The 27,802-nt window shown below is 45.2% G+C and overlaps 2 protein-coding genes across 8 annotated transcripts in view; one reads left to right on the top strand and one right to left on the bottom strand.

Moving 5' to 3' along the window:
- Nucleotides 1–10,511, top strand: part of LOC106609635 (testis-expressed protein 47) — a 54,765-nt gene extending 44,254 nt beyond the window's left edge. For both annotated transcript variants that reach the window (XM_045724128.1, XM_014208606.2), the window contains exons 6-7: nucleotides 9,831–9,978; nucleotides 10,219–10,511. In XM_045724128.1, the coding sequence (XP_045580084.1) occupies nucleotides 9,831–9,978; nucleotides 10,219–10,256 (186 nt within the window). In that variant the 3' untranslated portion in view covers nucleotides 10,257–10,511. The remainder of the gene's footprint in view (nucleotides 1–9,830; nucleotides 9,979–10,218) is intronic.
- Nucleotides 10,377–27,802, bottom strand: part of LOC106609626 (rho GTPase-activating protein 17) — a 53,633-nt gene continuing 36,207 nt past the window's right edge. The window contains exons 10-21 of one of the 6 annotated variants that reach the window (XM_045724115.1): nucleotides 24,462–24,589; nucleotides 19,589–19,700; nucleotides 19,374–19,455; nucleotides 19,122–19,202; nucleotides 18,903–19,016; nucleotides 18,505–18,596; nucleotides 18,176–18,326; nucleotides 17,442–17,708; nucleotides 16,416–16,588; nucleotides 15,333–15,887; nucleotides 13,904–13,940; nucleotides 10,377–12,376 (exon numbers count right to left, since the gene is read on the bottom strand). In XM_045724115.1, the coding sequence (XP_045580071.1) occupies nucleotides 13,909–13,940; nucleotides 15,333–15,887; nucleotides 16,416–16,588; nucleotides 17,442–17,708; nucleotides 18,176–18,326; nucleotides 18,505–18,596; nucleotides 18,903–19,016; nucleotides 19,122–19,202; nucleotides 19,374–19,455; nucleotides 19,589–19,700; nucleotides 24,462–24,589 (1,787 nt within the window). In that variant the 3' untranslated portion in view covers nucleotides 10,377–12,376; nucleotides 13,904–13,908. Of the gene's footprint in view, nucleotides 13,941–15,332; nucleotides 15,888–16,415; nucleotides 16,589–17,441; nucleotides 17,709–18,175; nucleotides 18,327–18,504; nucleotides 18,597–18,902; nucleotides 19,017–19,121; nucleotides 19,203–19,373; nucleotides 19,456–19,588; nucleotides 19,701–24,461; nucleotides 24,590–27,802 lie in introns of all 6 variants that reach the window. The other 5 variants (XM_045724120.1, XM_045724111.1, XM_045724125.1 and 2 more) reach the window with 5 other exon arrangements.

Genomic DNA, 27,802 nt, shown 5'->3' with positions numbered 1-27,802 from the left:
TTTGTTACAGGGTAGAAGATCAGTGTGTGTGTGTGTGTGTTACAGGGTAGCTGTTCAGTGTGTGTGTGTTACAGGGTAGTTGTTCAGTGTGTGTATGTGTGTGTGTGTGTTACAGGGTAGCGGTTCAGTGTGTGTGTGTTACAGGGTAGTTGTTCAGTGTGTGTGTGTGTGTGTTGCAGGGTAGCTGTTCAGTGTGTGTGTGTTACAGGGTAGTTGTTCAGTGTGTGTGTGTGTGTGCTACAGGGTAGCTGTTCAGTGTGTGTGTGTTACAGGGTAGTTGTTCAGTGTGTGTGTGTGTGTGTGTGTTTACAGGGTAGCGGTTCAGTGTGTGTGTGTTACAGGGTAGTTGTTCAGTGTGTGTGTGTGTGTGTTACAGGGTAGTTGTTCAGTGTGTGTGTGTTACAGGGTAGCTGTTCAGTGTGTGTTTTACAGGGTAGTTGTTCAGTGTGTGTGTGTGTGTGCTACAGGGTAGCTGTTCAGTGTGTGTGTGTTACAGGGTAGTTGTTCAGTGTGTGTGTGTTACAGGGTAGCGGTTCAGTGTGTGTGTGTGTGTGTTTACAGGGTAGTTGTTCAGTGTGTGTGTGTGTGTTACAGGGTAGTTGTTCAGTGTGTGTGTGTGTGTGTGTGTGTGTGGTACAGGGTAGCTGTTCAGTGTGTGTGTGTTTGTTACAGGGTAGAAGATCAGTGTGTGTGTGTGTGTGTTACAGGGTAGCTGTTCAGTGTGTGTGTGTTACAGGGTAGCGGTTCAGTGTGTGTGTGTGTTACAGGGTAGCGGTTCAGTGTGTGTGTGTGTGTGTGTGTTACAGGGTAGCTGTTCAGTGTGTGTGTGTGTGTGTGTGTGTTACAGGGTAGCTGTTCAGTGTGTGTGTGTGTTACAGGGTAGCTGTTCAGTGTGTGTGTGTGTGTGTTACAGGGTAGCGGTTCAGTGTGTGTGTGTGTTACAGGATAGCTGTTCAGTGTGTGTTACAGGATAGCTGTTCAGTGTGTGTGTGTTTGTTACAGGGTAGAAGTTCAGTGTGTGTGTGTTTTACAGGGTAGCTGTTCAGTGTGTGTGTGTTACAGGGTAGCGGTTCAGTGTGTGTGTGTTACAGGGTAGTTGTTCAGTGTGCGTGTGTGTGTGCTACAGGGTAGCTGTTCAGTGTGTGTGTGTTACAGTGTAGTTGTTCAGTGTGTGTATGTGTGTGTGTGTGTTACAGGGTAGCGGTTCAGTGTGTGTGTGTTACAGGGTAGTTGTTCAGTGTGTGTGTGTGTGTGTGTGTGTTACAGGGTAGCGGTTCAGTGTGTGTGTGTTACAGGGTAGTTGTTCAGTGTGTGTGTGTTACAGGGTAGTTGTTCAGTGTGTGTGTGCTACAGGGTAGCTGTTCAGTGTGTGTGTGTTACAGGGTAGTTGTTCAGTGTGTGTGTGTTACAGGGTAGCGGTTCAGTGTGTGTGTGTGTGTTACAGGGTAGTTGTTCAGTGTGTGTGTGTGTGTTACAGGGTAGTTGTTCAGTGTGTGTGTGTGTGTGTGTGTTACAGGGTAGCTGTTCAGTGTGTGTGTGTTTGTTACAGGGTAGAAGATCAGTGTGTGTGTGTGTGTGTTACAGGGTAGCTGTTCAGTGTGTGTGTGTTACAGGTTAGCGGTTCAGTGTGTGTGTGTGTGTTACAGGGTAGCGGTTCAGTGTGTGTGTGTGTGTGTGTGTTACAGGGTAGCTGTTCAGTGTGTGTGTGTGTGTGTGTGTGTGTTACAGGGTAGCTGTTCAGTGTGTGTGTGTTACAGGGTAGCTGTTCAGTGTGTGTGTGTGTGTGTGTTACAGGGTAGCGTTTCAGTGTGTGTGTGTGCTACAGGATAGCTGTTCAGTGTGTGTTACAGGATAGCTGTTCAGTGTGTGTTACAGGATAGCTGTTCAGTGTGTGTTACAGGATAGCTGTTCAGTGTGTGTGTGTTTGTTACAGGGTAGAAGTTCAGTGTGTGTGTGTTTTACAGGGTAGCTGTTCAGTGTGTGTGTGTTACAGGGTAGCGGTTCAGTGTGTGTGTGTTACAGGGTAGTTGTTCAGTGTGTGTGTGTGTGCTACAGGGTAGCTGTTCAGTGTGTGTGAGTTACAGGGTAGTTGTTCAGTGTGTGTATGTGTGTGTGTGTGTGTGTGTGTGTTACAGGGTAGCGGTTCAGTGTGTGTGTGTTACAGGGTAGTTGTTCAGTGTGTGTGTGTGTGTGTGTGTGTGTTACAGGGTAGCGGTTCAGTGTGTGTGTGTTACAGGGTAGTTGTTCAGTGTGTGTGTGTGTGTGTTACAGGGTAGTTGTTCAGTGTGTGTGTGCTACAGGGTAGCTGTTCAGTGTGTGTGTGTTACAGGGTAGTTGTTCAGTGTGTGTGTGTTACAGGGTAGCGGTTCAGTGTGTGTGTGTGTGTTACAGGGTAGTTGTTCAGTGTGTGTGTGTGTGTTACAGGGTAGTTGTTCAGTGTGTGTGTGTGTGTTACAGGTAGTTGTTCAGTGTGTGTGTGTGTGTGTGTGTGTGTGTGGTACAGGGTAGCTGTTCAGTGTGTGTGTGTTTGTTACCGGGTAGATGTTCAGTGTGTGTGTGTGTGTGTTACAGGCGTAGCTGTTCAGTGTGTGTGTGTTACAGGGTAGCTGTTCAGTGTGTGTATGTGTGTGTGTGTGTTACAGGGTAGCGGTTCAGTGTGTGTGTGTTACAGGGTAGTTGTTCAGTGTGTGTGTGTGTGTGTTGCAGGGTAGCTGTTCAGTGTGTGTGTGTTACAGGGTAGTTGTTCCAGTGTGTGTGTGTGTGTGCTACAGGGTAGCTGTTCAGTGTGTGTGTGTTACGGGTAGTTGTTCAGTGTGTGTGTGTGTGTGTGTGTGTTACAGGGTAGCGGTTCAGTGTGTGTGTGTTACAGGGTAGTTGTTCAGTGTGTGTGTGTGTGTGTTTCACAGGGTAGCTGTTCAGTGTGTGTGTGTTACAGGGTAGTTGTTCAGTGTGTGTGTGTGTGTTACAGGGTAGTTGTTCAGTGTGTGTGTGTGTCTACAGGGTAGCTGTTCAGTGTGTGTGTGTTACAGGGTAGTTGTTCAGTGTGTGTGTGTTACAGGGTAGCGGTTCAGTGTGTGTGTGTGTGTTACAGGGTAGTTGTTCAGTGTGTGTGTGTGTGTTACAGGGTAGTTGTTTAGTGTGTGTGTGTGTGTGTTACAGGGTAGCTGTTCAGTGTGTGTGTGTTTGTTACAGGGTAGAAGATCAGTGTGTGTTTGTGTGTGTGTGTGTTACAGGGTAGCTGTTCAGTGTGTGTGTGTTACAGGGTAGCGGTTCAGTGTGTGTGTGTTTTACAGGGTAGCGGTTCAGTGTGTGTGTGTGTGTGTGTGTTACAGGGTAGCTGTTCAGTGTATGTGTGTGTGTGTGTTACAGGGTAGCTGTTCAGTGTGTGTGTGTGTTACAGGGTAGCTGTTCAGTGTGTGTGTGTGTGTGTTACAGGGTAGCGGTTCAGTGTGTGTGTGTGTTACAGGATAGCTGTTCAGTGTGTGTTACAGGATAGCTGTTCAGTGTGTGTTACAGGATAGCTGTTCAGTGTGTGTTACAGGATAGCTGTTCAGTGTGTGTGTGTTTGTTACAGGGTAGAAGTTCAGTGTGTGTGTGTGTGTGTGTGTGTGTTACAGGGTAGCTGTTCAGTGTGTGTGTGTGTGTGTTACAGGGTAGCTGTTCAGTGTGTGTGTGTTACATGGTAGCGGTTCAGTGTGTGTGTGTGCTACAGGATAGCTGTTCAGTGTGTTACAGGATAGCTGTTCAGTGTGTGTTACAGGATAGCTGTTCAGTGTGTGTTACAGGATAGCTGTTCAGTGTGTGTGTGTTTGTTACAGGGTAGAAGTTCAGTGTGTGTGTGTTTTACAGGGTAGCTGTTCAGTGTGTGTGTGTTACAGGGTAGCGGTTCAGTGTGTGTGTGTTACAGGGTAGTTGTTCAGTGTGTGTGTGTGTGTGCTACAGGGTAGCTGTTCAGTGTGTGTGTGTTACAGGGTAGTTGTTCAGTGTGTGTGTGTGTGTGTGTGTGTGTGTTACAGGGTAGTGGTTCAGTGTGTGTGTGTTACAGGGTAGTTGTTCAGTGTGTGTGTGTGTGTGTGTGTGTGTTACAGGGTAGCGGTTCAGTGTGTGTGTGTTACAGGGTAGTTGTTCAGTGTGTGTGTGTGTGTGTTACAGGGTAGTTATTCAGTGTGTGTGTGCTACAGGGTAGCTGTTCAGTGTGTGTGTGTTACAGGGTAGTTGTTCAGTGTGTGTGTGTTACAGGGTAGCGGTTCAGTGTGTGTGTGTGTGTTACAGGGTAGTTGTTCAGTGTGTGTGTGTGTGTTACAGGGTAGTTGTTCAGTGTGTGTGTGTGTGTGTGTGTTACAGGGTAGCTGTTCAGTGTGTGTGTGTTACAGGGTAGCGGTTCAGTGTGTGTGTGTTACAGGGTAGCGGTTCAGTGTGTGTGTGTGTGTTACAGGGTAGCTGTTCAGTGTCTGTGTGTGTGTGTTACAGGGTAGCTGTTCAGTGGGTGTGTGTGTTACAGGGTAGCTGTTCAGTGTGTGTGTGTGTGTGTTACAGGGTAGCGGTTCAGTGTGTGTGTGTGTTACAGGATAGCTGTTCAGTGTGTGTTACAGGATAGCTGTTCAGTGTGTGTTACAGGATAGCTGTTCAGTGTGTGTGTGTTTGTTACAGGGTAGAAGTTCAGTGTGTGTGTGTTTGTTACAGGGTAGCTGTTCAGTGTGTGTGTGTTACAGGGTAGCTGTTCAGTGTGTGTGTGTTACAGGGTAGCGGTTCAGTGTGTGTGTGTGTGTTACAGGATAGCTGTTCAGTGTGTGTGTGTGTGTGTGTTACAGGGTAGCTGTTCAGTGTCTGTGTGTGTGTGTGTTACAGGGTAGCTGTTCAGTGTGTGTGTGTGTTACAGGGTAGCTGTTCAGTGTGTGTGTGTGTGTGTTACAGGGTAGCGGTTCAGTGTGTGTGTGTGTTACAGGATAGCTGTTCAGTGTGTGTTACAGGATAGCTGTTCAGTGTGTGTTACAGGATAGCTGTTCAGTGTGTGTGTGTTTGTTACAGGGTAGAAGTTCAGTGTGTGTGTGTTTGTTACAGGGTAGCTGTTCAGTGTGTGTGTGTTACAGGGTAGCTGTTCAGTGTGTGTGTGTTACAGGGTAGCGGTTCAGTGTGTGTGTGTGTGTTACAGGATAGCTGTTCAGTGTGTGTGTGTGTGTGTGTTACAGGGTAGCTGTTCAGTGTCTGTGTGTGTGTGTGTTACAGGGTAGCTGTTCAGTGTGTGTGTGTGTTACAGGGTAGCTGTTCAGTGTGTGTGTGTGTGTGTGTTACAGGGTAGCGGTTCAGTGTGTGTGTGTGTTACAGGATAGCTGTTCAGTGTGTGTTACAGGATAGCTGTTCAGTGTGTGTTACAGGATAGCTGTTCAGTGTGTGTTACAGGATAGCTGTTCAGTGTGTGTGTGTTTGTTACAGGGTAGAAGTTCAGTGTGTGTGTGTGTGTGTGTGTTACAGGGTAGCTGTTCAGTGTGTGTGTGTGTGTGTTACAGGGTAGCTGTTCAGTGTGTGTGTGTTACAGGGTAGCTGTTCAGTGTGTGTGTGTGTGTTACATGGTAGCGGTTCAGTGTGTGTGTGTGCTACAGGATAGCTGTTCAGTGTGTGTTACAGGATAGCTGTTCAGTGTGTGTTACAGGATAGCTGTTCAGTGTGTGTGTGTTTGTTACAGGGTAGAAGTTCAGTGTGTGTGTGTTTTACAGGGTAGCTGTTCAGTGTGTGTGTGTTACAGGGTAGCGGTTCAGTGTGTGTGTGTTACAGGGTAGTTGTTCAGTGTGTGTGTGTGTGTGCTACAGGGTAGCTGTTCAGTGTGTGTGTGTTACAGGGTAGTTGTTCAGTGTGTGTATGTGTGTGTGTGTGTGTGTGTTACAGGGTAGTGGTTCAGTGTGTGTGTGTTACAGGGTAGTTGTTCAGTGTGTGTGTGTGTGTGTGTGTGTTACAGGGTAGCGGTTCAGTGTGTGTGTGTTACAGGGTAGTTGTTCAGTGTGTGTGTGTGTGTGTTACAGGGTAGTTATTCAGTGTGTGTGTGCTACAGGGTAGCTGTTCAGTGTGTGTGTGTTACAGGGTAGTTGTTCAGTGTGTGTGTGTGTTACAGGGTAGCGGTTCAGTGTGTGTGTGTGTGTTACAGGGTAGTTGTTCAGTGTGTGTGTGTGTGTTACAGGGTAGTTGTTCAGTGTGTGTGTGTGTGTGTGATACAGGGTAGCTGTTCAGTGTGTGTGTGTTTGTTGAAGGGTAGGAGATCAGTGTGTGTGTGTGTGTGTTACAGGGTAGCTGTTCAGTGTGTGTGTGTTACAGGGTAGCTGTTCAGTGTGTGTGTGTTACAGGGTAGCGGTTCAGTGTGTGTGTGTGTGTTACAGGGTAGCTGTTCAGTGTCTGTGTGTGTGTGTTACAGGGTAGCTGTTCAGTGGGTGTGTGTGTTACAGGGTAGCTGTTCAGTGTGTGTGTGTGTGTGTGTTACAGGGTAGCGGTTCAGTGTGTGTGTGTGTGTTACAGGATAGCTGTTCAGTGTGTGTTACAGGATAGCTGTTCAGTGTGTGTTACAGGATAGCTGTTCAGTGTGTGTTACAGGATAGCTGTTCAGTGTGTGTGTGTTTGTTACAGGGTAGAAGTTCAGTGTGTGTGTGTTTTACAGGGTAGCTGTTCAGTGTGTGTGTGTTACAGGGTAGCGGTTCAGTGTGTGTGTGTTACAGGGTAGCGGTTCAGTGTGTGTGTGTGTTACAGGATAGCTGTTCAGTGTGTGTGTGTGGGTTACAGGATAGCTGTTCAGTGTGTGTGTGTGTGTGTGTTACAGGGTAGCGGTTCAGTGTGTGTGTGTTACAGGGTAGCGATTCAGTGTGTGTGTTACAGGGTAGCGGTTCAGTGTGTGTGTGTGTGTTACAGGGTAGCGGTTCAGTGTGTGTGTGTGTGTGTGTGTGTGTGTGTGTGTTACACGGTAGCGGTTCAGTGTGTGTGTGTTACAGGGTAGCGGTTCAGTGTGTGTGTGTGTGTGTTACAGGGTAGCTGTTCAGTGTGTGTGTGTGTGTTACAGGGTAGCGGTTCAGTGTGTGTGTGTTACAGGGTAGCGGTTCAGTGTGTGTGTGTGTGTTACAGGGTAGCGGTTCAGTGTGTGTGTGTGTGTGTGTTACAGGGTAGCGGTTCAGTGTGTGTGTGTGTGTTACAGGGTAGCGGTTCAGTGTGTGTGTGTGTGTTACAGGGTAGCGGTGTTGTGTGTGTGTGTTACAGGGTAGCGGTTCAGTGTGTGTGTGTTACAGGGTAGCGGTTCAGTGTGTGTGTGTTACAGGGTAGCGGTTCAGTGTGTGTGTTTGTGTGTGTGTTACAGGGTAGCGGTTCAGTGTGTGTGTGTGTGTGTGTTACAGGGTAGCGGTTCAGTGTGTGTGTGTTACAGGGTAGCGGTTCAGTGTGTGTGTGTGTGTTACAGGATAGCTGTTCAGTGTGTGTGTGTGTGTGTGTTACAGGGTAGCTGTTCAGTGTCTGTGTGTGTGTTACAGGGTAGCTGTTCAGTGTGTGTGTGTGTTACAGGGTAGCTGTTCAGTGTGTGTGTGTGTGTGTGTTACAGGGTAGCGGTTCAGTGTGTGTGTGTGTTACAGGATAGCTGTTCAGTGTGTGTTACAGGATAGCTGTTCAGTGTGTGTTACAGGATAGCTGTTCAGTGTGTGTTACAGGATAGCTGTTCAGTGTGTGTGTGTTTGTTACAGGGTAGAAGTTCAGTGTGTGTGTGTGTGTGTGTGTGTTACAGGGTAGCTGTTCAGTGTGTGTGTGTGTGTGTTACAGGGTAGCTGTTCAGTGTGTGTGTGTTACAGGGTAGCTGTTCAGTGTGTGTGTGTGTGTGTGTGTTACATGGTAGCGGTTCAGTGTGTGTGTGTGCTACAGGATAGCTGTTCAGTGTGTGTTACAGGATAGCTGTTCAGTGTGTGTTACAGGATAGCTGTTCAGTGTGTGTTACAGGATAGCTGTTCAGTGTGTGTGTGTTTGTTACAGGGTAGAAGTTCAGTGTGTGTGTGTTTTACAGGGTAGCTGTTCAGTGTGTGTGTGTTACAGGGTAGCGGTTCAGTGTGTGTGTGTTACAGGGTAGTTGTTCAGTGTGTGTGTGTGTGTGCTACAGGGTAGCTGTTCAGTGTGTGTGTGTTACAGGGTAGTTGTTCAGTGTGTGTATGTGTGTGTGTGTGTGTGTGTTACAGGGTAGTGGTTCAGTGTGTGTGTGTTACAGGGTAGTTGTTCAGTGTGTGTGTGTGTGTGTGTGTGTTACAGGGTAGCGGTTCAGTGTGTGTGTGTTACAGGGTAGTTGTTCAGTGTGTGTGTGTGTGTGTTACAGGGTAGTTATTCAGTGTGTGTGTGCTACAGGGTAGCTGTTCAGTGTGTGTGTGTTACAGGGTAGTTGTTCAGTGTGTGTGTGTTACAGGGTAGCGGTTCAGTGTGTGTGTGTGTGTTACAGGGTAGTTGTTCAGTGTGTGTGTGTGTGTTACAGGGTAGTTGTTCAGTGTGTGTGTGTGTGTGTGTTACAGGGTAGCTGTTCAGTGTGTGTGTGTTTGTTGAAGGGTAGGAGATCAGTGTGTGTGTGTGTGTGTTACAGGGTAGCTGTTCAGTGTGTGTGTGTTACAGGGTAGCTGTTCAGTGTGTGTGTGTTACAGGGTAGTGGTTCAGTGTGTGTGTGTGTGTTACAGGGTAGCTGTTCAGTGTCTGTGTGTGTGTGTTACAGGGTAGCTGTTCAGTGGGTGTGTGTGTTACAGGGTAGCTGTTCAGTGTGTGTGTGTGTGTGTTACAGGGTAGCGGTTCAGTGTGTGTGTGTGTTACAGGATAGCTGTTCAGTGTGTGTTACAGGATAGCTGTTCAGTGTGTGTTACAGGATAGCTGTTCAGTGTGTGTTACAGGATAGCTGTTCAGTGTGTGTGTGTTTGTTACAGGGTAGAAGTTCAGTGTGTGTGTGTTTTACAGGGTAGCTGTTCAGTGTGTGTGTGTTACAGGGTAGCGGTTCAGTGTGTGTGTGTTACAGGGTAGCGGTTCAGTGTGTGTGTGTGTGTTACAGGATAGCTGTTCAGTGTGTGTGTGTGGGTTACAGGATAGCTGTTCAGTGTGTGTGTGTGTGTGTGTTACAGGGTAGCGGTTCAGTGTGTGTGTGTTACAGGGTAGCGATTCAGTGTGTGTGTTACAGGGTAGCGGTTCAGTGTGTGTGTGTGTGTTACAGGGTAGCGGTTCAGTGTGTGTGTGTGTGTGTGTGTGTGTGTTACACGGTAGCGGTTCAGTGTGTGTGTGTTACAGGGTAGCGGTTCAGTGTGTGTGTGTGTGTGTTACAGGGTAGCTGTTCAGTGTGTGTGTGTGTGTTACAGGGTAGCGGTTCAGTGTGTGTGTGTTACAGGGTAGCGGTTCAGTGTGTGTGTGTGTGTTACAGGGTAGCGGTTCAGTGTGTGTGTGTGTGTGTGTTACAGGGTAGCGGTTCAGTGTGTGTGTGTGTGTTACAGGGTAGCGGTTCAGTGTGTGTGTGTGTGTTACAGGGTAGCGGTTCAGTGTGTGTGTGTGTGTTACAGGGTAGCGGTGTTGTGTGTGTGTGTTACAGGGTAGCGGTTCAGTGTGTGTGTGTTACAGGGTAGCGGTTCAGTGTGTGTGTGTTACAGGGTAGCGGTTCAGTGTGTGTGTTTGTGTGTGTGTTACAGGGTAGCGGTTCAGTGTGTGTGTGTGTGTGTGTTACAGGGTAGCGGTTCAGTGTGTGTGTGTTACAGGGTAGCGGTTCAGTGTGTGTGTTTGTGTGTGTGTTACAGGGTAGCGGTTCAGTGTGTGTGTGTGTGTGTGTTACAGGGTAGCGGTTCAGTGTGTGTGTGTTACAGGGTAGCGGTTCAGGCCAGGATGATCAGGAGCAGGCTCTTCGGTTAGAGGAGGATACAGTCATCTACCTCTGTCAGAGTGCAGTGCTGCACTCCCCATCCACCTTCCTACAAACCTACACCAAGGCTACCAACATCCTCATGGATTCCGGTAATTGCTTTGTGTGCGTTTTACTAGGGCTAGATCCGCATTATAGCGCGATTGAAATTTAAAGGTAATTGCCGATTGAGCTGACATATGCAGTATTTACCGTAAATGCAGTCTCCTCGAATGCAGGAACATTGCCTTTAAATGTAAATCACACTATAGCACAGATCTTCTGCGATCCAGATTGAATGTAGACCTCAGTCTGGAATCAAAATCATCAAAATAAATGTTATATTATTTTAGAAATCGTGTGGCCGACACACCGCAGACTTTACTGGTAGCAGGAGAATGAAGAAATGACTACTAGACAATCGTCCTCCCATCAGTAACACTAAATAAAGCATTTTCTTACTGTGTATCTGCATGTGTGAGTATGTGATCAAGCAGTGACTTAACAACCATTTCAACTTTTTCTTCATATACTTTATTTTATTCAGACAGGGAGTATAACCAAGCATTCATTTCATTTATTTTACTCAGACAGGGAGTATAACCAAGCATTCATTTCATTTATTTTACTCAGACAGGGAGTATAACCAAGCATTCATTTCATTTATTTTACTCAGACAGGGAGTATAACCAAGCATTCATTTCATTTATTTTACTCAGACAGGGAGTATAACCAAGCATTCATTTCATTTATTTGATACAGACAGGGAGTATAACCAAGCATTCATTTGCCATTTGATGCATTTCTTGTTTAAGCTCAACAGTCTGCATACAAAACTGAGCTTAAAATGCAGCTTTAACATTTTTAGTTTAATGGCTTGTTAGTCTTTCAGAGCCTCCAAACAAGGTGCTTTTTCTGCTGAAGGATAAGGCAGCAAGTTAAAGGAGCAAGAGAGAAGGGGGGGAATCTCAGTAAGACTATATGGATGATGATCGTCTCTCAGTAAGACTATATGGATGATGATCGTCTCTCAGTAAGACTATATGGATGATGATCGTCTCTCAGTAAGACTATATGGATGATGATCGTCTCTCAGTAAGACTATATGGATGATGATCGTCTCTGAAAAGCAGTACAATTACTGAACATGTGTTCAGGGAAACTGAAGCATCCAGAAATGTGCCCTTTAGTTGGTACCATTCAGGTTCTCTAGGAGCACAACCCTGCATTATATTAAAGGAAAAGCAACAGAAAAAAGTCTAGTGAATCTACCACCACCTCACTACTAGGTTGTTACATCAGTTTGTGTGTAAAACCCAGCTCCGTGGGAAAGATAGCAGAATGACCTTCCATATAGAAACCTGTTCACTGGAAAGCAAGCGCCTGTGGGGTTTAGACTTGGTTCAATATCAACTGTTGAAGTGATTCACTAGACAGATGACAAAGTAGCTATAGTAGAAGCGCTTAAAACCGTCCTTTCCAACATTCACTTATACTGGAACTGTCACTTTAATGCCCCAACAACTTCAGAGTAAACACAGAAGGTTAGGAAAGCCCCTACAATCCAAGAGGCTCAGCATATACACAGTCTATTGACCTAACACTGCTACAACAAGTTATGGAACCAGTAAGGCATGATTCAGAAAACTACATGATTTTTAACTTAAGCCACAGGGAATGCGTTTTAAATAAATACAGAGCAAAGGATAGGTTTCATACAAAACAGGGATAAAAAGGTCAAAGTGTTTGAGACGACTGGAAACCTGCAGTCACGAGCTACACTTTCAGCAACAATTCTTTTTTGGGGGGGGATTCTACTTTTACCCACATTTCCTGTGCTTTACATTTACAAATAGTATTCTTTAGTTCTAAGGCCATCATCATAATCAACAACAAAACACCTCACACCAATATCAAAGTCTGTCAGTCCACTGTTAACAACCCACTTACCAGTCCCTTCAGGTGCAACATCCCATGCAAAAACATACCGTTTTCATTGCAAAAATGTTATTTATTCAGCTTTATTCTGTAGTCCCCCTAAGGTGGTTGAGTTGATTGTATATAGTAGTAGTTGTAACAAGGCTGAGGTGGAGCGGACCAAGGTGGTAATGATGGTGGGTAAGTTAGTGTGTGGTGGACATGGAGGTGGAGTTGGCAGAGAGCAGCAGAGGTGTGGTGATCTGAGGGGAGCCTGCGGTAGAAGTTACCACTAACCACAGATCTAGAACCAAATCTCCCTATACCTAGTCGTGTAGTTATCCATTAGGGGATGAAACTACTATCTGACCCTGGACCTGTGGTTAGGTTCAACTTCTACCCACACCTGGAGGGGAGAGAGAGCCAAGCCCAGTCCTCTTCATTATAGGATGGTACTCTCTGTGTCCAGGTCTGAGTCTTTGGGCTGGGGCACGGATGTCATGGGGGCCATGGAGGGGGCGGTCACTGGCTGCTGGTCCACAGCAAACTCGGGGACGAAGGCTCGGGTCAACCCTTTGAGAGACAGCGCTGGGTCTGGACAGGACAGAGAGAGTGAAATGTTACTGCTCCAGCTGACTGAGGAGTTAAGTCTGTTAAGCTGTAGTAGTTGAGTGATTGTAGAAAATCAGACACTGAATCTGACTTCAGCTAAATATTGTGTATTAACAAAGTCAAAGTACTAAGAAGTCAATGAATAGAAATTCCTGAAGGGGAAAACTAAATAGCTGATATTAAAATCATCAAAAAGTCACTTGAAAATATATGTGTTCAATGTTAGTACGTTTTGGCAAGCATGGTTGACGTGCATAAAGAGAGACAAGCAAAATGCAATTTTACCTCCAGTACAGACTGTCACATCCTCAATCTGAAGGACCTTACATCCAAACAGTGACGTCAACCTTTGAAATCTACTACCATTGTTTACCATTTTCCATTGGCTTCAAGATCAAAAAAGGGAAATAGCAGTGAATCATCAAGTAGCATTAAGTGGCAGCATATCAGAGAGGATGCCGAACCACAGATTTCTTTTGAAACAGTCACGCGAATGCTATCCACATTCCATCAAAGGAATATAAAGCAGACATTTCTCTTTTGAAAACCACATTGCTGCTGTCATCACTATTCTGCTCAGAACTGTTGAGTTGAAGAGAGCCTCATGCTTCAAATGCATCCAAGGCATGCAACTTCTAAAACACAATCCTGTCCCATGCATACCGGAACACTAAAACCTGATGCGGTCGGGTTGCCACATTAAAACACCAAGACAAGACAGGTTATAGTAGAGCTGCGAAGATAAACCGAAAACTAAATCAACACCGACCATACAGATCAGTTTTCACAAGCCTTTGTTTTACTGATATCATTAATTGCGATAAGTGGCCTATAAAAGAGAAATTCAGTTTGAAATGAAATAAGTAGATAATAATACAAAAATGGTGGAGCACAATAGTTATAAAAGTATCGTTCTATTTATCGCATCAATTCAGGCAATTTATGGCGATATGTATTTTTGTCCATATGGCCCAGCTCTCGGCCATAGAACTTTCATCCTAAATGGTCTGATCATGCTAGAATGATATTTTGATGTTTATTTATGTACAATAGTACAGGCCAAAACAAGGAGGGAGTCAACTTCAGAGTCTTCTAATCAAGATGACAATGACTTATATTCATTGAAAAAAAGATATCCAGAGGGAGAACAAATGCAATTGAAGGGTTTGCAAAAGACATACCGACAGAATCAATCAAATAAAAAAAAAGGTAATATTCTGCCAATTCCATGAATCAAAACAGTTTTCCGTTTCTGGTCTCCTCTCATCATTTAGAGACAAACCATTAGAGATGTCCTTTGAAAACCCCACATCAAAATGTTACTGACATTTAAATGATTTAATAATGAAGGTTGAATGTCATGATGGTTCATGGTCAATGGGATCGATGATAAAACATCTATTAGAAAAGCAGGCACAAAAGTGGTAGGTTTCTATAAGTATGTTGTGGTAATGGAATAATCAGAAATGGATGGCGTGCAGCAGCTGCAAAATACAAGTCCTGACAAACCTCTTTCATAAATGCTCCTTAACCTGTGGACACAGGACTTTTAGATAAAACATTGTCAATGTACTGTCAACACGAGTAAAATACACAAGTGAGAAGGAAGTACTGAACCAACACTATAAACTGAAAGAAGGGATTGTTGTGATATGACCAAAAGTACATAGACACCTGCTCGTCGAACATCTCATTCCAAAATCATGGGCATTAATATGGAGTTGGTCCCCCCTGCTATACTCTTCTGGGAAGGCTTTCCACTAGATGTTGGAACATTTCTCCAGGGACTTACTTCCATTCAGCCACAAGAGCATTAATGAGGTCGGGCACCGATGTTGGGAGATTAGGCCTGGCTCGCAGTCTGCCTTCCAATTTATCCCAAAGGTATTCGAAGGGGTTGAGGTCAGGGTTCTGTGCAGGCCAGTCAAGTTCTTCCACAAACCATTTCTGTAAGGACCTCACTTTGTGCACGGGGGCATTGTCATGATGAAACCAGAAAGGGCCTTCCCCAAACTGTTGCCACAAAGTTGGAAGCACAGAATTGTCTAGAATGTCATTGCATGCTGTAGCGTTAACATTTCCCTTCACTGGAACGAAGGAGCCTTCCCCAAACCATGAAAACAGCCCCAGATCATTATTCCTCCTCCACCAAACTTTACAGTTGGCACTATGCATTGGGGCAGGTAGCGTTCTCCTGGCAACCGCCAAACCCAGATATGTCAGTCAGACTACCAGATGGTGAAGCGTGATTCATCACTCTAGAGAACGCGCTTCCACTGCTCCAGAGTCCAAAGGCGGCAAACTTTACATCACTCCAGCCGACATTTAGCACTGCGCATGGTGAACTTAGGCTTGTGTACGGCTGTTCGGCCATGGAAACCTATTTCATGAAACTTCCAACTAACAGTTACTGTGCTGACGTTGCTTCCAGAGGCAGTTTGGAACTTCTTACTGAGTGTTGCAACCGAGGACAGACGATTTTTAAGCGCTATGGTCCCCTCTGTGAGCTTGTGTGGTCTACCACTTCGCGGCTGAGCCGTTGTTGGTCCTAGACGTTTCCACGTCACATTAACACCACTTACAGTTGTTCGGGGAAGCTCTAGCAGGGCAGAACTTTGACTTGTTGGAAAGGTGGCATCCTATGACGGTGCCACGTTGAAAGTCACTGAGCTCTTCAGAGCAGGCAATTCTACTGTCAGTGTTTGTCTATGGAGATTGCATGGCTGTGAGCTCGATTTTACGCACCTGTCAGCAACGGGTGTGGTTGAAATAGCCAAATCCACTAATTTGAAGGGGTGTCCACATACTTTATATATATAGTGTGTCAGTTCTGTGTCGGTTTTTAGAATTTGTTGTTAATGTCCTTCTGTGGCGTGTTACCAACAACCAAATTAATCTCCTTTCATGGGAAAATAAAGCATCACTTGACCGGACTCACCCATGATTTTGTAGGCTGTGCTGCAGATCCCGTTGGTATCATTTCCCTGTGTGGGGGGCTGAGGTGGTGGAGGAATGTTGGGCCTGTTTCTGGGTTTGGGGACAGGGCGTGGTCGGGGGAGGGAGCCTGACTGGAAGGGCAAGGTGGAGGCTGGATGGGCACTGGGTATGTCCTGGGGGACGGTGGAGGGTGGAGGTGTGTCAGGCGGGGTGGGAGTGTCTGTTGGAGAATATTCTGCCCCCGGGTTGTCTCCTGTGGGATGGCTGAGGGCCCTGGGTTGGGACGGGGGGCTGACCTGTGAGGGTGTGGGGGGCTGTGGGGGTGGGTGGCTGGGGGCCTGGATGGAGGGCTGGTTGTTGGAGTGGCGGCGGGGGGTGGTGGAGGGCTGGGATGTGGGCAGGGTGGGGGAGGTAGGGGAGTGGCTTGAGGAAGAGAGGGGTCTGGGGGAGGGGCTGAGGGACTGGCCCGAGGAGGGGTTGTGGTTGGTGAGGTTACTGGGCTGGCCTGAAGGGGGGTTGAGCAGCTTGGGAGGGGCAGGGGCTGGCTTCTTTGTACCTGGATAGTAGAGAGAGGTTGACTTCAGAAAATATCTTGTGTCTACATATATTTGAGGCTACCTGAAATTGCATGTCTATGTCTAACAGGGGAGCTACACTGGGGCGTCACAAAAACTGTGGGTTTCTAGCTGCTACACTGGACCCGTAACGATAGCCGGCCTGAGCAGAGCCCAAGACACTTTTATGTAGTGTTCTCGGGCATGAGGCACGCGTTAAATTCTTAATAAATAGAACCAGAGCGGGCCTCTCCAGGAACCGCGTTGCTTACACCCAGGTTTCATTCAAATGAATAGGTGCATCTCACACTCTGCAAAGGTGACGCATCCAGTGTAGCATGCTTTTAAAGCTGTCAAAATGTAACAATATAACTACTAGTGCAAATTACCTTGTAATAAGACTTACTAATGAAAAAGAACAGAATAGGTTCATTATTCAAATTTCCTCATGATACCATATGCATATAGCTACAAATAAATGTCTAACAACCTAATAAAGGTGAGCTGAATTGCTTTAAGGAGTGAGTAACCTCTGCTCATCATGTGTGGACTGGGCCCCATGGGTCCGGTCCCAGGGCCTCCCACTCCCAGCTGTCCCCCTGCTCCACCTCCTCCTGCTGGGCCGGCTGTGCCCGGGTGGCCCCCTCCTGAACCGTTCCTCTGATGAAGGGTCTGGGTGGAGGTGGGGTCACGCTTTGGGTTGCTTAACAGACAGAGGTCACCATTGTAAGTACAGCACCCAGATATTAGTGTCGAGCTCTGAAGATGTTCACCATGAAATGTAAAAAATGTTGAGTGAGCTTTTTCTCTTTAAGTTCACTGGGCTGTTTCTTTGGTTAACCTTCTATATTCTGACCAATAGAACAGCCTGCAACTGACATTGAATAGAATCCTTTCATAAATGGATTCAAAAACATCCTTCAAAAAGTTACATAAGCTCAATGAGAGGACAGAACTAATGGCCAAACAACATTTCCGAAGACAGAGCTTTGTCCAACAGTTTTCTGCTGATTCATGTGTTCTAGTGTGAGAGCAGAGGCATGAGGGACCTCAGAGGATGGCTGGCTCACAGCAGCCATTGTTGTACAGAGCCAGTGGTCTGAACTGAGATGTACCCACAGTGTTATTATAATGATTATTTGTTAGTAGTTTGAGGAAAATGCAGTTAGACAGTGAGAGGAAAACTTGAGTCAGAAAGGCGTGAGCGAGTGAGATTTTCTAGTATGGGTACCAGTCTGTTTAGCTAGCATTCCACTCCTGTCATGCTAAACTTTGGCATATGACACAGTACAAGAAGTGGAATGTTAGCTAAACAAACTGGTACCCATACCAGTCATTTTCCACTCAAATAAATGTTTGCAATAGATTTTCTGAATTAGAATGAACATAAAATGTATATATTTGTACAAGCGCAGTGACATCACCATAAATAGCGCACACACGCCTTATCAACAAATCATCATCAAAGATTGCAGTCAAAAGTGTGTTTTCTTATCATGCAGTGGAGTGGCATGCGTGTCTGTGCTCCCCAGTGCACTACACACCCATGCCCTTACCTGAGACCCTCCACAGTAGTAGCTAGAAGCTGCTGCGCTGCCACCAGGGCAGCCATACCCAGTGCCAGGCTAGGCTGGCAGCCCTCCATAGCCATGCCCTCCGTCGGGGCCTGGAGCTCAGCCACACACCCTGTGACCTGCCCAGGCCCTGGGGACTCCACCGGGGGTAAGGGGGACAGGAAGGCGGGTGAAACATGCTGCTTTCTACCTAACATGTTGCTGCCTCTACGGGGGGTGGTGTTATGGTCCGACAGTTTGTTAGCAGAACTAGAGAGAGGGGAGAGGACAGAGACAGACGGCAGAGCCATGTTGAGAAAGACACCCACAGGACAGAATCACCAAGTCCCAGAGTAGGTAGAGAGAGAGCGAGCGAAAATAAGAGCGAGAGAGAACAAGAGAGTGAGAGGTAGTCCACACCAAACAGAGAAAAAGGGATGTTAAGTAGATTTGTTGTCTAAAGTTACAAAGACGCCTATAGTACTAAACATCCAGAAATAGGCTTCAAAAAGCCCCCCATGTAAGTAGTGATAATCAGCAGAGCTACCAATCAAACCAAACATTCAAAGTGTAAATTAATTATTATTGAGTTCTAAAAGTGAAAATCCTTTCGATTTAAGTAGCATGATATCCTCAGCTCAGAGCACTGGCAGGTACAGGACCAGTCTTTGACCTTTCACCCCACGGCAGTCCAAAGTAGAGGGAATGAGCTACTAGTGATGGGGTGCTGCGGTTACCTGTCCTTGCGAAGGGTATCGTTCTCTGGCCCCACCATGCTACCAGGCCTCTTCCTCTCGATGGTGGAACAGTCGTACTCCATAGAGTGGTTGATGTGGTTGGAAGGAGGAGTGGGCATGGCGAACATCCCTGATACATTAAACTCCACATCTGTGCACATGGGGACAAAAGGCAAGTAGAATTCCTTTAGGGGCCATTTAAAAAAACAAATCCATTTATTTCAGTAGCCTAGGAATCAGATTTATACCGCTGACAGAGAAAGGAGACCAAGGACCTCCCTTTTGAGGACCCAGTCAAAGTGGAAGGGTTAAAGGTCATATGTACATACCCTCAGGGAAGAACCAGTCAGCGTGTTGTATGATGGGTTCTATGATGGTCACCACGTGAACAGAGGTAGCAGCAGCCATCTCAGCTAGAGTGCTGCAGGCACACAGAGGAGAGCAGACATGGTGTCAACTCATTTCACGGAGGGCCGAGTGTCTGCAGGTTGTCGTTCCTCACTAATTAGTAAGGAACTCCTCACACCTGGTTGTCGAGGTCTTAATCGAAAGGAAAACCCAGTGGACACTAGGCCCACCAGGGAATCAGTTTGACACCCCTATTACAGACAAACACTACATGATTTTGACACCAACTTGTGAACACAAACTTTAGTTTCTCAGTTTGAATAGTGAGTACTCCCCATCTCTCCTCCCCTCTCTCCCCTTTTCTCTCCTTCTTTCTCACCCCTCTGTTTTGGCCCACAGCAGGTTTGGTCCCAGTACAATGGCGATGTTGCTAGGGGTCATCTTGTTGACCTCACTGTCCTGAGCCAGCTTGGACAGGAACTTCACCAGATACCTACAACACAGGACACAGAGACAGACACAGGTAAGGCAAACGTTAGCTGTTAAGAAAAAGGGTAACATCACACAAGTTGTGTGAACCAGTCCATCTGTTACCCACCTTAGGTTGGCTTTGTTGTTCTTTGGTAATTGATCACACACAACCCAGAGGGCCTGCAGACGCTTGTCTGGCTCTGGAACACTGGGGAGAGACAGAGGGACAATCTGTTTCATGGTTGCCATCATTTCACTCCTTTTTGACTTTTCATTTCTACTACTTCTCCTTTACTTTCCTTGGTTCCTTCTACAGCTACAGTATGTCTGCTATTGAATGGATGTCTGCTATTGAATGCAGTGTGTGGTGGTGGCTTACCTAGACGCCTGAATCCACTCGTCGTAAAGCTGGAAGCTCATCAGAGGTTCAGGCAGTTCTCTCAGGTAAGACTTCAGGGCTCCTGGAATGAAAGGACTGTTATGTGAGCAATGGTCTGACAATAATTTCAGTTACATTACTTGAAAACACTTCCTGAAACATGTATGAAACATGTAGAAACATGTATAATATGTGAGTGGGGGTTTGGATCGTACCAGCGACAGCGTGGGGGTCCGAGTAGAACTCCTCCAGCTGTGAGGTGGAACAGTCCAGAGCAGCCTTGAGCTTCTTCAGTTTTGAGGTCCCTGCTGCGATCCTGAAGAGGCCCTGGTACAACACACAGACAGGATGGATGAGACAGACAGTGCTTAATCAGTACAGACACGCTGCACTCACTCTCATACAAACACACTGACCTCTCTCATGCAATCACACACACAAAGCTTCTCCTCACACACAAAACATAAACCTCAATTCACACACAAACAAAACTTCTACTCTCTCCCACCCAAACAGTCCCTCCTCTCACCACAGGCTGTGTTCTGTGTTCACACATAGAATGAATGGGAAGACAATATGGTGAGAACTAAACACAGTTGATTTAGAACTGTGCCAGCAAACAACACGCATAGCATAATTCGGAATTACAGTATAATTGCTGACATTTCTTTTTGTTATAATATATAGCTTTCTTTTTTTACTCCAGATACAGTGCACACAATCCTGTCTCAGAGCTCTACAGACATTTCCTTTGACCTCCAGGCTTGATTTTTGCTCTGAAATGCACTGTCAACTGTGGAACCTTGTATAGACAGGCGTGTGCCTTTCCAAATCATGTCCAATCAATTGAATTTTTACCACAGGTCGACTCCAATCAAGTTGTAGAAAAATCTCAAGGATGATCAATGGAAACATGATGCGCCTGAGCTCAATTTTGAGTCTCATGGCAAAGGGTCTGAATACTTATGTAAATAAGGTATTTTTTATTATTTGGAGAAAAAAAAAATATATATAAAAAAAAATTGTTTCCACTTTGTCATTATGGGGTATTGTGATGTCATTATGGGGTATTGTGATGTCATTATGGGGTATTGTGATGTCATTATGGGGTATTGCGATGTCATTATGGGGTATTGTGATGTCATTATGGGGTATTGTGATGTCATTATGGGGTATTGTGTGTAGATTGATGAGGAACAAAAATTATTTCATCAATTTTAGAATGAGGCTGTAACGTAACAAAATGTGGAAAAAGTCCAGGGGTCTGGAAACTTTCTGAATGCACTGTACAAACTTAGAATAACAACAACTTACAGACAAACAATGACTACATCTCTTCTGCCCAGACCAGCATGCTCACACCCCCATCCCTAGTGCCTGCATTATTGTTGGCCACTTGGCCTTAAATTGTACCAATGTGTTTCTCAGTCGCCCATGCTATTTCAATAATAAATCATTAGATTTTCCCATTGTGTTAATGAGGGCAGATTGATTGAATTCCAAGTTTAGTATACGTTTTTTCAAGATGAGTGATGAGAAGAGAATTATCCAGTCCATTGGTATCTCACTACACCCCCATATGCCATGTCTTGAAATATGCAGACAGGCGGATTAAAAGTACATTTACATTGTAATACTTCTGACAGGGAACTTTCCAGCTCCCCCCACAACTTCTGGACTTTATAGCATTTCTTACAAGTGGAAAGAACTCAGAACGTCGCAGCAGATTTTAATGTTTTCGGCCTGTGTCTCTTCATGTTTGTAAACATTTCAAAACGTATGGGATCAAATATGTTTATGGCCAGTTCTTAAACCTTTTAGATTTAACAATCTAAGTTAGATGCCCTCAATCTTACACAAATGATCAAGGAACCCACCAGGTACAACCCTAAATCCGTAAACATGGGCACCCTCATAGATATTATCCTGACCAACTTGCCCTCTAAATACACCTCTGCTGTCTTCAACCAGGATCTCAGCGATCACTGCCTCATTGCATGCGTGCGTAATGGGTCCGTGGTTAAACGACCACCCCCTCATCACTGTCAAACGCTCCCTAAAAGAGCAGGCCTTTCTAATCGACCTGGCCCGTGTACCCTGGAAGGATATTGACCTCATCCCGTCAGTAGAGGATGCCTGGTCGTTCATTAAAAGTAATTTCCTCACCATCTTAAATAAGCATGCCCCTTTCAAAAAATGTAGAACTAAGAACAGATAAAGTCCTTGGTTCACTCCAGACCTGATTGCCCTCTACCAGCACAAAAACTTCCTGTGGCGGTCTGCAGTAGCATCGAAAAGTCCCCACGATATGCAACTTTTCAGGGAAGTCAGGAACCAATACACGCAGTCAGTTTGAAAAAGCTAGCCTTTGCTTTCCTAACAGAAATCTGCATCCTGTAGCTCTAACTCCAAAAGGTTTTGGGACACTGTAAAGTCCATGGAGAATAAGAGCACCTCCTCCCAGCTGCCCACTGCACTGAGGCTAGGAAACACTGTCACCATCGATAAATCCACAATAATCGAGAATTTCAATAAGCATTTCTCTACGGCTGGCCATGCTTTCCTCCTGACTACCCCAACCCCGGCCAACAGCTCCGCACCCCCCACAGCTACTTGACCAAGCCTCCCCAACTTCTCCTTCACCCAAATCCAGATAGCAGATGTTTTGAAAAAGCTGCTTAACCTGGACCTGTACAAAACAGCTGGGCTAGACAATCTGGACCCTCTTTCTAAAATGTTCTCTGTATATATCAACAATGTTGCTCTTGCTGCGGGTGTTTCCCTGATCCACCTCTACGCAGATGACACCATTCTGTATACATCTGGCCCTTCTTTGGACACTGTGTTATCAAACCTCCAAACGAGCTTCAATGCCATACAACACTCCTTCCGTGGCCTCCAACTGCTCTTAAAACACTAGTAAAACTAAATGCATGCTCTTCAACCGATTGCTGCCCGCACCTGCCCGCCCGACTAGCATCACTACTCTGGATGGGTCTGACTTAGAATATGTGGACAACTACAAATACCTAGGTGTCTGGCTAGACTGTAAATTCTCCTTCCAGACTCATATTAAACATCTCTAATCCAAAATGAAATCTAGAATCGGCTTCCTATTCGCAACGAAGCCTCCTTCACTCATGCTGCCAAACATACTCTCGTAAAACTGACAATCCTACCGATCCTCGACTTCGGCGATGTCATATACAAAATAGCCTCCCAACACTCTACTCAGCAAACTGGATGCAGTCTATCACAGTACCATCCGTTTTGTCACCAAAGCCCCATATACCACCCACCACTGCGACCTGTATGCTCTCGTCGGCTGGCCCTCGCTACAAATTCATCGCCAGACCCACTGGCTCCAGGTCATCTATAAGTCTATGCTAGGTAAAGCTCTGCCTTATCTCAGCTCACTGGTCACGATAACAACACCCACCCGTAGCACGCACTCCAGCAGGTATATCTCACTGGTCATCCCCAAAGCCAACACCTCCTTTGGCCGCCTTTCCTTCCAGTTCTCTGCTGCCAATGACTGGAACGAATTACAAAAATCGCTGAAGTTGGAGACTTATATCTCCCTCACTAACTTTAAATATCAGCTATGTGAGCAGCTAACCGATCACTGCAGCAGTACACAGCCCTTCTGTAAATAGCCCATCCAGTCTACCTACCTCATCCCCCTATATTGTTTTTATTCACTTTTTTGCTCTTTTGCACACCAGTATTTCTACTTGCACATCATCATCTGCACATCTATCACTCCAGTGTTAATTTGCTAAATTGTAATTACTTCGCTACTATGGCCTATTTATTGCCTTACCTCCTCACGCCATTTGCACACACTGTATATATACTTTTTTTTCTCTATTGTGTTATTGACTGTACATTTGTTTATTCCATGTGTAACTCTGTGTTGTTGTTTGTGCCACACTGCTTTGCTTTATCTTGGCCAGCTCGTAGTTGTAAATGAAAACTTTTTCTCAACTGGCTTACCTGGTTAAATAAAGGTGAAATAAAACAATTTAAAAAAAGATGTAGAGTCCCCTGTTTTGGGGCCCTGTGTGGTTCTGGCACTGGTTCAGACTAACATCTTGGCTTACCAATCGATATGTGGACACCATAGATGGAAATGGCTTGCATTGAGCGGTAGCCCTGATTCTTACAGACACAGGACTATGTCTCTTCTGCATGTGTGAAGCAGGATGTGAAATCTGACACCACTTGAAGATGGGATGTCCCTCCTACCATTTAATTCGCTATTCTGACTGTCCAGCTCCTGGCTGAACCCTACGTCACAGCCACTAACAACACATATGCCTGGAATCCTTACATCGTACTGCAGTAGGAGAGAGTGGTTTTGTAGATGTAGCATATTCAGGGATAGATTTATAGCCAGTAGATTTTTTAACAAAAAAACACAAGATTAATATGGCATGAAATGCGAGTTCCTAACGAGCCAAGTTAGACCTCTGTGAGACTTTCAAAGTGATTTTATTTAACTAATGGAGGTAAATGTTGGGGGCAGACGTTTTGATGAAGAGACCCCTTTACAAAATATGCACATTTTCTCTAACACTAAATATATAATGTATTTTACAGTAATAAGGTGACATTTTATACTTAGTCGTTTTATACATTTATTATACTATATTTAGAAAAGCCTTATTCATACATTTTTGTTGAATAGGAAATACAAATATAATGAAAATTAAATATTTGATGATGTACTGTGTACTTGAGCCTGTGACGACACCTCAGCAATTTATACACATTTTTCCAGAAAGGTGATATTTTAAACTTTCTTGGAGTATGCAGCATTACTAGTTATTGTTTATGGCCCTCATGATAAATAATTACTTCTGGGGATTATGTAGATTACATCTAAGAGGTTAAGTGTATTTTACGTTTCATGTTTGGGCCCTTTCCACAAAAAGTTTCTGCATGGGTTCATTCATCCTTGTATTATTTAATTCACACATCCATATTTAAATGTCTTTGTCCTCAACTATGATCCCTCTTCACTTTCTCCCCCTCTACCTCGCTCCCACAATGCTACAATTCATCCATCCATCCCTCTCTCCCTACCTCCTCCTTCATGCCAGTCTCCAGCAGCATCATGATGCAGGCCTCTAAGGGCAGAGCGATCTCTCTGCTGCTTCTCTTCAGATGCTCCTCCAGCCCCGTCCCAAACGCTGGCTTCTCTGTCCACGAGTCTGACGGGGGAGAGAGAGACAGTGTAGCACTGTTGGCATGGTGGTAACAAAACTAAAGTTGTTACAGGTCTGCAGAAAGAGAGGGCGGTAGGATGACTGTGGATGAGGGGTTAGGAGGCCAGGGGATGGTAGATTTCTAGGTCAACAACGTCCCCTCTGGCCAACCATCAGTCACTCACTCCTCCAATAGATATATCTGAAAACAATAACCACACTGTCTCCATCCATGGCATGTGTTGGTGAGTTTCTGTGCACTCAGTGGAAAGGAAAGCCCAGGTAGATCTGATGTGTGGAATGTTTGAGTCATCATAAACCACATGCTGGGAGAGAAGGGTTGATTTAGACCACACTCTGTTTACTGGAGAAAAACCAGCCCGCAGAACACAGAGGGAAAGGGAGAGAAAGAGGGAGAGAGAGCCCACACTAAAAAGAGTGGAAACAGCTAAATTAATTCCTTCCCTGCAATCAGTTCTACAGGAACAATAAGTAATAACCTACATGACACAGCCTGCCAGATGCCTTCAGACATCATTTAGAAAAATAAGCAAATACTTCAACCGAGAGATGGTTGATGTGCCACTTTAATATAGTTTGTTATAAGTGATTGAAGTGGTCTAACAAAAAACAAGATGCAAGCAGCTGTAGCCTATGCAGGCAGGGTGACAATGCATAGCCTAGACCAGTGGTTTCCAAACTTTTTATAGGCCTGTACCCTTTCAAACGTTCAACCTCCAGCTGCGTACCCCCTCTAGCACCAGAGTCAGCGCACTCTCAAATGTTTTTTTTTGCCATCATTGTAAGCCTGACACGCACACACTACATTTATTGGTGGGAATAGCGGCAGCAGCCCCAGCTTAGATATTCAACATACTTCCTCTTATTATTATTATTATTATTATTATTCCGCCGCCTACTCCTCCTACAGCCTTTATGCTAGAACCGCCGTTCCAACTTCAGAACGTGCAGAATGGTCTGGATCGAGTTGCTTGTATACAACTTCTGCCTAGAAGGCCAGCATGGCGGAGTCGCCTCTTCACTGTTGACGTTGAGACAGGTGTTTTGCGGGTACTATTTAATGAAGCTGCCAGTTGAGGACTTGAGGCATCTGTTTCTCAAACTAGACACTCTAATGTACTTGTCCTCTTGCTCAGTTGTGCACTGGGGCCTCCCACTCCTCTTTCTATTCTGGTTAGAGCCAGTTTGCACTGTTCTGTGAAGGGAGTAGTACACAGCGTTGCACGAGATCTTCAGTTTCTTGGCAATTTCTCACATGGAATAGCCTTCATTTCTCAGAACAAGAATAGACTGACGAGTTTCAGAAGAAAGGTCTTTGTTTCTGGCCATTTTGAACCCACAAATGCTGATGCTCCAGATACTCAACTAGTCTAAAGAAGGCCAGCTTTAATTGCTTCTTTAAATCAGAACAACCGTTTTCAGCTGTGCTGACAAAATTGCAATTAGCCTTTTAAAAATGATAAACTTGGATTAGCTAACACAACGTGCCGTTGGAACACAGGAGTGATGGTTGCTGATAATGGGCCTCTGTACGCCTATATAGATATGCCATCAAAAATCTGCCGTTTCCAGCTTCAATAGTCATTTGCAACATTAACAATGTCTACACTGTATTTCTGATCAATTTGATGTTATTTTAAAATGGACAAAAAAAAAAAGTTTTTCTTTCAAAAACAATGACATTTTTAAGTGACCCCAAACTTTTGAACGGTAGTGCAGGTACGTGGTTGCAATGGGCATCAGTGTCTTAACAGCGCGATTTGCCAAGGCAGGATACTCTGAGCGCAGCCCAATCCAGAAATCTGGCAGTGGCTTCTGATTAAATTCAATTTTCACAGAACCGCTTGTTGCAATTTCGATGAGGCTCTCTTGTTCAGATATCGGTAAGTGGACTGGAGGCAGGGCATGAAAGGGTTAACGAATCCAGTTGTTTGTGTCATTTGTTTCGGGAAAGTACCTGCGTAATTGCGCACCCAACTCACTTAGGTGCTTGCTATCACATTTGACATTGTCCGTAAGCTTGAGTTCATTTGCACACAAAAAAATCATACAGTGATGGAAAGACCTGTGTGTTGTCCTTGTTAATGCAGACAGAGAAGAACTCCAACATCTTAATTATTGCCTCAATATGTCCCTCACATTGAATATAGTTGTGGAGAGTCCCTGTAATCCTAGATTCAGATCATTCAGGCGAGAAAAAACATCACCCAGGTAGTCCAGTCGTGTGAGAAACTGAAAATTATGGTCAGTAAAGAAAACATTAAGCTCGTCTCTCAATTAAAAAAAACGTGTCAATACTTTGCCCCTTGATAACCAGAGCACTTATGTATGTTGTAAAAGCGTTACATGGTTGCTGCCCATATCATTGCATAATGCAGAAAATACACGACAGTTCAGGGGTCTTGCTTTAACAAAGTTAACCATTTTCACTGTAGTGTCCAAAACGTCTTTCAAGCTGTCGGGCATTGCCTTGACAGCAAGAGCCTCCCGGTGGATGCTGCACCGGGAGCAACTGCTTGCACCCTCATACCATTCCACTATGTCTCCCTGTCATGGCTTTTACGCCATCAGTACAGATACCAACATCAGCAGCAGCTACGTTTGGCTACATATGGATCATTAGTGGAATTCCCGCGAGAGAGTAACGGTTAATGTGATTGGATGTTAATTATTTGACTAGGCTACCTGTAATTGACATTGTGTTGTTATTACGCAGAACACTTGATGGTTTAACTTTATTTTTGGCAGTGAAACGAGGCTACTTAGGCGAGAAAAAAATCTCACCCAAATGCATTGGGAAATATAAATGGACTGTTTGAAAATGTGAAGAACATTTTTTTTTTATGTGAATCACATTTTTTTGGGGCGTACATCCGACAGCATTGCGCGTACCCCAGTTTGGGAATGCCTGGCCTAGACCTAGATGGTAACTTAAGACTTTAGCCTGACCCAACAATATCATCATGGTACTAATGGACAGAGTTCCTGTGTCACGCTCAGTTAAACCTTTATGGTCTGAAGGAAAAACGAGCCTGTGACGAGAAATAGAAAGAGGGGTTTTTAGAAGGAGGAGGTGAGGACTGGTCTGTATCTCGCTAAGAGGGATTTTAGAGGGGAGTAGGACAGGATTGGAGGAGGATAACTTCTGGGCAACTTCAACCAGCACAGGGAGAGGGGAACTGGGCTGTACTGCACCTG

Source organism: Salmo salar, chromosome ssa01, assembly GCF_905237065.1.
Source record: "Salmo salar chromosome ssa01, Ssal_v3.1, whole genome shotgun sequence".
NCBI classification, from domain to species: Eukaryota; Metazoa; Chordata; class Actinopteri; order Salmoniformes; family Salmonidae; genus Salmo; species Salmo salar.
Note: the sequence above shows the minus strand (reverse complement) of the source record. Positions and strands in the feature narration are given on the sequence as shown.